Source organism: Rattus norvegicus, chromosome 10 (genome assembly GCF_036323735.1).
Source record: "Rattus norvegicus strain BN/NHsdMcwi chromosome 10, GRCr8, whole genome shotgun sequence".
Lineage (NCBI taxonomy): Eukaryota > Metazoa > Chordata > Mammalia > Rodentia > Muridae > Rattus > Rattus norvegicus.
The window spans coordinates 38,021,882-38,032,692 of NC_086028.1; the positions used below are offsets into that span (position 1 = coordinate 38,021,882).

The window sequence follows — 10,811 nt, forward strand, 5'->3', positions numbered from 1 at the left end:
GTCGGATCCCATTACAGATGGTCGTGAGCCACCATGTGGTTGCTGGGACTTGAACTCAGGACCTCTGGAAGAGCAGTCAGTGCACTTAACTGCTTAGCCATCTCGCTAGCCCCGAATTGCTATTTTTTTTTTTTTTTTTTTTTTTGGTTCTTTTTTTTTCAGAGCTGGGGACCGAACCCAGGGCCTTGCGCTTCCTAGGCAAGCGCTCTACCACTGAGCTAAATCCCCAGCCCCCCGAATTGCTATTTTTAATTACTATAATTGCCCTTAATTTGAAATTACTAAAAAAGAACACTACACAGTAGTAATTCTCATGGTTCTGACGCAGCTTTAGTGGTGACATCTTTCTAGCATCTCATTTGCCTTGGGGCTTCATTTCAGCAGTTGTTGAAACTTTATTTTTTACTTATTTATTTATTTTAAGATTTATTTATTTATTATATATGAGTACGCTGTAGCTGTCTTCAGACACAGCAGAAGAGGGCATCAGATCTCATTACAGATGGTTGTGAGCCACCATGTGGTTGCTGGGATTTGAACTTAGGACCTCTGGAAGAGCAGTCAGTGCTCTCAACCGCTGAGCCATCTCTCCAGTCCAGTTGTTGAAACTTTAAAGGCTCGCATAATAGCTTTAATATTTATTATACATTGTGATTGTAATGGCCATTGCTGGTTTATAATTAGACATTGAGAGAATATTTTGATTTTTCTTCTCCCTCCCTCCCTCCCTATTTGTCCATCCTTCTGCCTGTCCATCTGTCTGTCTTTTCAAGACCATGTATTTTTGTGTAGCCCTGGCTGTCACTCTGTAGACCAGGCTCACTTTGAACTCAGAGATCCATTCACTTGCCTCTGCCTCCCAAATGCTGGTACTTAAAGGCATGCACCACCACTGTCCTGTTTGATTTTATTTTTTCTGATAAAATATTGACAGTTAGGCTGGAGAGATGGCTTAGTGGTTAGGAACAGTTATTGCTTTTGTAGAGAACCTAGGTTCAGTTCTTAACACCCACATGACAGCTAACAACCTTCAACAATGCTGATTTCAAGGGACCTGATTCTCTCTTATGACCCCCCTTTTTTGACTTCTGCCATACATAGTGCACATAAATTCAGGAAAAATACTCATACCTAAAATTTAAAAAAAAAAAGAAAGAAATATTGACAGTAATAACATACCCTTTTTACCCCTACATGTTTGGTATATATAGAAACCCTTTATGCACTATATAAAGCCATATATCTAGAGCTTTTAAAGGATATTCCAATTTAAAAACTGTCATATTGGCGTCATTTATTTGAGTATAACACAAAGCCTATATAGTAATTTGCAACTATGGATTAAATCAAAGATAGAAAGCTTTGTGTTGGTTGGTTTGGTTTGGTTTGGTTTTTTTGACACAGGATTTCTCTGTGTAGCCTCGGCTATCCTGGAACTCAGTCTGTAGACCAGGTTGGCCTTGAACTCAGACATTCTTTTGCCCCTGTCTCCAGATCACCACAACTAAAGATGTGTGCCACCACCACCCAGCTAAAAAAACGTATTTGAAACAAATCAAAAGTTGTGAACCACACTATTATTCACTTCACAATTATAAGAATAACACATTGGACTTGTTTTTTGATGTTGATGTTTTCAGCAAATAGCTGTATATGTATCTTAATTCCTTAAGATTGACAGCTTTTCAAGCAATCTAAAGTTATTACTAATGATTTTCAGTCTCAAAATAAATAGTGGTAGTTCAATCGGGTTGTTTTGTTTTCCTTTTTAAGATAGATAACATCACCCGTTTTCCAGGTCTAAAACTCAACTATGTGGCTAGGGATGACCTTGAACTTATGATCCTCCCTAGGCTAGGAATATGTTACCAGGTCAATTTTTTTGTTGCTGGTGATTGAACCCAACCCAGGGCTACATGCATACCATGCAAGCACTCCAGCATCTGGGCTACATCTCCAGCCCTGGTTATTTTGTCTTGGTTTCATTTTAATGCAGTCTTTAGCCTTTTGTATTTTAGCATGGTTATTTTCATATACTTTTTTTGGTGGGTTTTTTAATTTCAGATACTTTTAATAAGACATTTCCATGAGAAGAAATATATATGTGGACTTAGAGTATGTGTGGTAGAGACCGAGGTAGAATTCACCCAGTGTGTGAGAAGTTCTAGTTTTTTGTTGGTGTGTGTGTGTGTGTGTGTGTGTGTGTGTGTGTGTGTGTGTGTGTGTGTGCGCACATGCGCGCGCGCACGCGCAGTGCGTGCGTGTACTTGGTGATTATTTGTAGATACTTTAATATAAAAAGTGAGATTTATCTTTAAAAATACCTCTTTTGTCTAAAGATTATAAAGTTTGGAAGATACTTTGTTTCACATTATTCTAATTTTATATTTTACTTTTTCCTTTCCTGGCTTTGTTTGTTTATAGACTAGCAAAGAAGATAAGTTATCAAGTCGTATTCAGAGTATGCTTGGAAACTACGATGAAATGAAGGATTACATAGGAGACAGATCTATACCAAAGCTTGTTGCAATTCCCAAGCCTGCAGTACCGACGACAACAGACGAGAAAGCAAACCCAAATTTTTTTGAACAGAGACATGGAGGATCTCATCAGAGTAGCAAGTGGACTCCTGTAGGACCTGCACCCAGCACCTCTCAGTCTCAGAAGCGCTCCTCTGGCTTGCAGAGTGGACACAGTAGCCAGCGGAGCAGTGCAGGTGGGAGTGGCGCTAGTGGTAGTGGCCAGAGGCATGACCGTGACTCCTACAGCAGTAGCAGGAAAAAAGGCCAGCACGGGTCAGAGCACTCCAAATCACGATCCTCAAGCCCTGGAAAACCCCAGGCTGTTTCTTCACTAAGTTCTAGTCATTCCAGGTCTCATGGGAATGACCACCATAGCAAGGAACATCAGCGCTCCAAATCACCTCGGGACCCTGATGCCAACTGGGATTCTCCTTCCCGGGTACCTTTTTCAAGTGGGCAACATTCAAGTCAGTCTTTCCCACCTTCTTTGATGTCAAAATCTAGTTCAATGTTACAGAAACCCACTGCCTATGTACGGCCCATGGATGGACAGGAGTCTGTGGAACCAAAGCTGTCCTCTGAGCACTACAGCAGCCAGTCTCATGGTAGTAACATGACTGAGCTGAAGCCCAGCAGCAAAGCACATCTTACCAAGCTGAAAATACCTTCCCGACCTCTGGATGTAAGTCTCACACTTACAGTGTTTTAGCATTGTGTCTGGAGAAAGTAATTCATAGGAGTTTCAGTGAGTTGGACCTGTCTTTTTGCTTTAATAGTAAGAAATAGAAAAAATTTAAAAGCTTAAGAAGGAAAGGTTTAAAGAACAACTTGGGAATTGACCCCCAAGTGGATCCATATTGCTGTGCACTTTCCTTTTTTCATAATAGAGAAGATATCACTCATAGTTTTTCTAGTATTAAAATGACAAGTCAAATTATAGACTAAAAGTATGATTTATCAATAGCTTACACTTCCTCCTTTTGGTTTTATGGGATAGTATAGCTTGTTTCTTTTTACTTAAAATCCTCCCAATCCCCCTACTCCCCACCCCACCCCCCCAGCTGAGGACTAAACCCAGGGCCTCTACCACTGAGCTAAATCCCCAACCCCTCTTTTTTTTTTTTTTAAAGATTTATTTATTTATTATATATAAGTACACTGTAGCTGTCTTCAGACACACCAGAAGAGGGCATCAGATCTCTTTACAGATGGTTGTGAGCCACCATGTGGTTGCTGGGAATTGAACTCAGGACCTCTGGAAGAGCAGTCGGGTACTCTTAACCGCTGAGCCATCTCTCCAGCCCCCCCTCTTTTTACGTAAAAAGAAAATTCCCTTTGTTATTATAGCATTACAGATAAAGGCAAGTCAGTTTATAGTGACAAATGTTCGAAGTTTTGAATCTACAAAAATGATAATACTGTGTCATTCTGATGCTGCTTTCCCTTGCTCACAGCTAAACCATTGAGACAGCCACTGTAACTGTGTATAAAAGTTGACATTCAGAATAACCAAAGAACTAAGCCGAAATTGTTCTTTGTTAACATATACTTAATTGTCAGGATAACAGGTTTCAATAAAACATTGTCATATAGGCAAGATGTATTTTATTGTTTTATGTGTATGAGTGTCTGCCCTGAAAGTGTAACGATGCACCTTTGTGTATGCTAGTGTCCATAGAGAACAGAAAAGGGGCTCAGAACCCCAGGAGCTGGAGTTACAAACGTTGTGAGCTGCCGTGTGACTGCTGAGAGTCAAACCTGGGTCCTCTGGAAGAATAGGCAGTATACTCTCTTAACCACTGAGACATTTCCCCAGCACTTCAAGGCTTATTTCTTAATGTAGTTTATACAATAAAAAAGTTGAAAAGACAAAAGGCATAGTTCAGAATTGAGAGTGGCAGAAGAAGGCATCACAGTTATAAAGATGTTTGATAACATTTAGGAATCACAGTTATAAAGATGTTTGATAACATTTAGGAGTCAGCAGCACAGCTCAGTGGATCAAGTATAAACCTGATGACCTGTTCAGTGCCTGGGTCTCAGAGGGGAAGGAGACAACCAACTCCTATGAGTTGTTCTCTGAGCCCCTGCCCACAGGGCCCACCCTTACATATACCATGCACATAGACAATAATAGAATTAAATAAAAAAGTATCTTGGTGCTTGAAGAGATTGCTACTGGTTAAGGGCACTTTCTCGTCTTACAGAGGACTTGTGGTGCTTCCCGGCACAAAGAGAAGTGGTAATTTGTTCTTTTTTTTTTTCAAATATATCATTTTTGTCTTTCTTTTTTTTTCCCGGAGCTGGGGACCGAACCCAGGGCCTTTGCGCTTACTAGGCAAGTGCTCTACCACTGAGCTAAATCCCCAACCCCCAAATATATCATTTTTGGGACTAAATTTGAGTTTTTGGGTTTTTTTTTTTTGATTTTTATTAATGCCTTAAAATTATCAGTCTGTCTTCTACAGTTTATAAAATACTAGGTAAAAATGTATATGTGGCCCGTATCACTAATCTTTCAAAAGTTCATTTTACTAAGTCGAATTTATATTATATTTTGTATATGAATAACTTTAGACATTTTAAGGAAGTCTGATTACCTAAAAAAAGTTGCACTAAAAAAAATTGTAGAAGTTTGAGAGATAGTTTAAGGGCCAAGAACAGTGGCTGTTCTTCTGGAGGATCTGAATTCAATTCCCAAAACCTTATGGTGGCTCACAGCTGTCCCTAACTCCACTTTCAGGGGATCATATTCCTCTTCTGGCTTCCACAGGCACTAGGTACACATGTAGTGCACAGACCTACATACATACAAAGCACTATACACATAAAATAACAATGAATAAATCTAGGGCCTAGAAAGAAGGCTCAGTGGTTCAGAGCACTGGCTGCTCTTCTAGAAGAAGAGGGTCCATCTTCTACTCCTAGCATAAACACAATAGCTTACAACTGTCTAAAACTCCAGTTCCGGGGAATTTAGTGCCCTCCTCTGGCCTCTGCAGGACTAGGCAAGCATATAGCACATACATATATTCAGCCAAAACAATCACATGAAATAAAATTTTTTTAAAGTTTTGTATAGGAAAGTTATTTCAAAAATTCTAGCTAGTGTTCTGACTTAAAATAATGAGATCATAATAATTCCTCAAATTTTATGTAATTTCTAATAATGTTTTTAATATGTTTAATAAATACTAAAGGTCTAACAACAAATTACTTCAAATCTAATGCCTATTTCTTTTCTCTTAAGGCATCAGTTTCTGGTGATGTAAGCTGTGTGGATGAAATACTTAAAGTAAGTTTCTTTTTAATTATTTTGATAATGCTACTTAGTTATGATGCCTGTATTACCAACTTTGTTTCATATCCTTAATTCCTTTGTAACACAGATTGCTTATATGTGTGCTTGACTATGTCATGTCCATCATAAACAACTGACTTTTCTGAGGTTCTAGTCATGTGCTTTGCTGACTGTGTGTAAATAAAATAAATCCTAGGAAAAGAGGAAAAACAAATTACAACTACATTTCCTTAGATTCATCAGCTAGTGATTTAAAGACTTCAAAGAGCTCAGTAGTTACCAAGCCATTGCTGACAGCACTGGGTTTGTAATTCACCTGTACACTCTGTTCAGATGCTATGGAAAAGCTGTCCTCCAGGCATTGACTTGCAGTTTATTAGACACACTCAGAAAAGTACCATAACCAAGACAGTGCATTCCTCTGCTGGAGAGAAGGAAAGAAAAGTTAGGGAGCGACAGTGACTCCTTTTTTGCTCCTAAGAGGAAAACATCAGTTACACATAGCTTGTACTGCTTTTTGGAAGCTACTGAACTATTGTCTGTACTTGGGTTTATAGCATTTTCCTCTGAGACTGCCTGTCTTTGCTGTTTCCTATGGTCTGTTCTCACTATTGGATCTCCTACTCCTTTCTTTCTTTCTTTTTTTTTTTTAAGACTTATTTATTTATTTAGTATATGAGTACACTGTAGCTGTCTTCAGACACATTAGAAGAGGGCATTGGATCTCATTACAGATGGTTGTGAGCCACCATGTGGTTGCTGGGATTTGAACTCAGGATCTCTGGAAGAGCAGTCAGTGCTCTTAACCACTGAGCCATCTCTCCAGCCTCCTACTCCTTTCTTTAGCTGCTATAATCTCCCTTTACCATGTGCTGAGCCTGTTTTTCTAATGTCCTCCTCTTGTCCTCTGCCTGGGGTATAATGCATATGAGAAGTCATGTTCTCATTTTCTTTCTTGTCTCTTCTTTTTGAGAGTTTTAGTTTTCCTTTGGAAAACTTCATTTCTTCCTTGTCACTGTGCTTCGTTGTTTGATTTCCTGTCTACCTTTCCTACTTCCTTTGGTACTACTGTGGCTTCTCTTCTCTTTCTTTTATACTCCTCCTCCCCTTGTTTACCATCCTCAGCTTTATCAGATAACTCGCGTTCAGTCCTTCTCTCCCCCTTGGTCTTCTATAGGCTTTGGTTTGTGTTTCTTAGCTCTTTCCTTAGTCTGTTCGTCCATACTTATAAGTGTGGGGTCCTCATTATCTCTAGTGTCTTCTATGTATTCTATTTAACTGTTAAAGTAGGCTTAGACTCAAAATTCCTTTGAACATCTTAATTCTTTCCATTTCTTCCAACATGAACTTCAGTAGTTTTAAAAATCCTCACTTGGGCCAGTGAGATGGCTCAGCAGGAAAAAATGTTTTCCACACCAGCCTGATAATCTGAATTCAACCCTCCAGAGTCCACAGTGGGATTCTCACCTCCACTTGGCACTTTCTGACATCAAATGTGTACCCTAGCCACATGCTCACACACACTTGCTTTTTTGTTTTGTTTTGTAGTACTTGAAGACAAGGTTTCTGTATGTCGCCCTGGCTGTCGTGGAACTTGCTCTGTAGACCAGGCTGGCCTTGAACTCACAGAGACCCACCTCCCTCTGCCTCTTGTATGCTGGGATTAAAGGTGTCTCCACCACTGCCCAGCTCACAAAGTAGTAGTACTAGTACTATTATTAATACTAATAATAACAAACATTACAAACAGTCTTAATTATTTTTGTTTCTATCTTTAAAATCTCCCAACTGTCTTTGTATATTGCTTCAAGTCTTCTCTTTAGTCCCCGGCCTTCGTAGCGTGACTTGTTTGCTAGAGGTGATCAGTGGCTCATCTCTCTCTTGAGACTGAGATGACTAAGGCCACTATTCAGAGGAAGGCTGTAACGTCTCACACATCCCATAGCCAATCCTCGGCTCTCCCGCTGTGACTGATCACTTTGCCAAACTAGCTTTCCTGAACCATACTTTTTCTTTTTTAAAAATAGGCTTTCTTACAGTGGGTGCTAGCTTTGGACGTCTGTCCTCTTGCCTCACCTTGCGCTGGTAGTAGAGCTCCCCATGCGATGTTATCACCTCCTTAAAGTGAAATTCCTTGAAGCACTTCTCTCCTGTCTCTGTATACTAGTACATGCTTAGGTGTCTTCTGTGAATCTCAGGGAAATTTTACTTCTTCTTCTGTCAGGCCACCATTTTTTCCCTCACCCCCCTCCCCAAACTTATTTATTTAATTGATGTCTTGTCTGCATATATGTTTGTGCACTGTGTGTGTGTGTTGCCCAAATATGTCAGAAGGAGCTGTCAGGTCCACTGCAGTTGGAATTATAGTTGTGAGTTGTCATGTAAGTGCTGGGCTGGGGATTGAACCTAGGTATTTTGGAAGAACAGCCAGTGCTCTTAATCACTGAGAAATCTCTTCAATCCCAAGCACTCACACACACAGAGTCTTGTGCATAAGAAAGGCTAATATATACGTGTTTTGTTATTGTTTTTGTTTGGCTTTGTTTGGGTGGTGTGTGTGTGTGTGTGTGTGTGTGTTTTCTAAGGGAACATCCATGTTTCCCCCTGAAGTTTTAGCAGTACCTGGAAGACTTTCTTTGTCTTTTTGTTCTTACTAAATATTTAGCCTACATTTTTTTTTTCTTCTTTTTTTTGGAGCTGGGGACCGAACCCAGGGCCTTGTGCTTGCTAGGCAAGTGCTCTACCACTGAGCTAAATCCCCAACCCCTAGCCTACATTTTTTTATGAATGATTTGACACGTGTCCTTGAGTGTTTTAGTGCCCAGCCAGCTTGATATTTTGCTATTTGATTTGTGAAATGCCAATACTAGAAACCTGAGGTGCATAAGTTTCCATGTTCCTTTCATAGGTTTTTATTTCCATTCAACTTGCAATCTCACCGTGTCTAGGAACTCTTATGAACATAAGGAAGAAATCTGTCTGAAAAGAATATATGTTTATTGAAAAAATACCTTTGTCAGTTATTCACCTATTATGTGTCAAGTGTTAGCAGTATGGCAATGATTTAAGCTGGCCTTGTAGAGCGGGGTATAGGAAATAATACAGGAGTTTTAAGAGAATAGAGAGCAATTACATGCAAGTGGCCTGTGCTTTATTGTTGCTGTTATTGTTGGTTTTTGTTTTTCTGCATTTTTTATTAGTTCTTTGTATATTTTGTATAATGTATTTTGATCATGCTCACTTCCCAACTGCCCCTTCCCTACCCACTCAATTTTAGGTCTTTTTTTCTCTTTCCCAGTTTGTGCTGCTCATATACTCTTGGATATATGGCCAACCACTGGGTTTGGCCGACCTTCCAAGAGCCACACCCTGACTCTGTCTCCCAGCAGCTTGCTATCTGTTGTCTGTAGCTCCTCAGCTTGGGGTGGGGCTTTGTGCCCACCTCCCTCTCTGTCCATGCAAGAGGCTGCTTGTAAGAGGTTGTAGTAGACACTGTTTCTTCCCCCTTCTGTCATTCTGTTGCCCAGAAGTAGCCAGACATGTGACTTTTCCTATATAAATATTGACTGGGGTGTAGGCTGTGATTTGTGTTTGATACTAATAAACTATAGACGTCATTCCATGTCATAGTTGAATTTCTCATTTTAATGTCTGTCTGGTGATCCATTTTTTGTCTGTCTGCTAATTTGTTTAATCAATACTGTGTTGCTGGATATCAGCGCTTTAAACATTTTTTATCTATGAGTCCTTGGAATCTCTTAACATATCTTTATATAACCGTGGTTAGAGCCACAGAATAAATTTCTAGGAATCACAAGTCACCTTAAATTTACCTAATGGCTAAGTTTGAATAAAATGCTGGAAATAGAATATACCCTTATTCTAATTAATACCTCTGATATACACATTGATCCTCTGATATACACGTTGTTATCTAGATTTACTTGGGCCTTTTTTCCCTCTTAGCCCCCACAGGGTGTCATTAGCCCCCACTGCCTTGAATTCTTCCTCTCAAGAGTCAAGATTAGAGGCACCTGCCACCGTGCTCAGCTGTTTATAGCGTGATTAAATAGAAGGCCTTGAATAAACTCAGCCCCAGGGTCTTGCTTACCTGTTTTCTTCCTAATATGCTTTTGAAATCTCTCTTCTGTTTCTTCACATGACTAAAGTTTTCAGTCAGCATGTGAACTCGAGGTGAGATGTCCTATAGTGAAATTCCGTGTCCATTATTTACTGAGCACGCATCCTTGAGTAATTAATGTTTGGCCTTGTGCCTCAGTTTCATCTTAGAGTTAGAATAATATCTACCTCAAGGTTTGAAGAAATGATTGACAAGCAAAACATTTATAATAGTTTCTAATCTATTAATAGTAAAGATTAATGTTAGTGTTTTCTTCATTGTCATCTTCTTCCTTCCATTCTCACAGCAAGATCTTTTTTGAGTAGCATTTCATAATATGAGTTTATTAGGCATGGTGGCTCATGCCTCTAATCTAGCACTTAGGACAGGAGACAGGAGGATCAGCACAAATTCAAGGCTTCTCTGGTGGACTTAGCAAGCTGAGGGAGCCTGGACTACAAAATAAGACCCTGTTTCAAAAACAAGCAAGCAAAACAGCTCAGCCCTTGTATTTCATTACAAGCTGGTTTCTATAACTGTTCACAGATTTCATCATTCTACCCGTATACCCCTTAAAGTCAGAGAGGACTTGTTATTTCCTGCCCCATTGCCAGCCATACCACTTGCACACAGTTGTGCTTTATTAATATCCATTGGCTCACTATGCATAGTTTTGGAAAATTGATAAAACCAGTATTTCTAAGTAAAATCTGGTTTTTAGCTGTATAGATTTGTAACCTTATCCTGGTTGAAAACAAACTGTAATAATTACATTTCAGGAGATGACGCACTCATGGCCTCCCCCTCTAACGGCTATTCATACACCATGCAAAACAGAACCTTCCAAATTTCCTTTTCCAACTAAGGT

General features: G+C 39.6%; 1 protein-coding gene across 4 annotated transcripts in view; it reads left to right on the forward strand.

The window, feature by feature from the left end:
* Window positions 1-10,811, forward strand: part of Aff4 (ALF transcription elongation factor 4) — an 82,262-nt gene that overhangs the window by 23,563 nt on the left and 47,888 nt on the right. For 3 of the 4 annotated variants that reach the window (XM_006246263.5, NM_001107001.2, XM_008767684.4), the window contains exons 3-5: window positions 2,425-3,204; window positions 5,773-5,817; window positions 10,723-10,809. In XM_006246263.5, the coding sequence (XP_006246325.1) occupies window positions 2,425-3,204; window positions 5,773-5,817; window positions 10,723-10,809 (912 nt within the window). The remainder of the gene's footprint in view (window positions 1-2,424; window positions 3,205-5,772; window positions 5,818-10,722; window positions 10,810-10,811) is intronic. The other variant, XM_006246264.5, reaches the window with a different exon arrangement.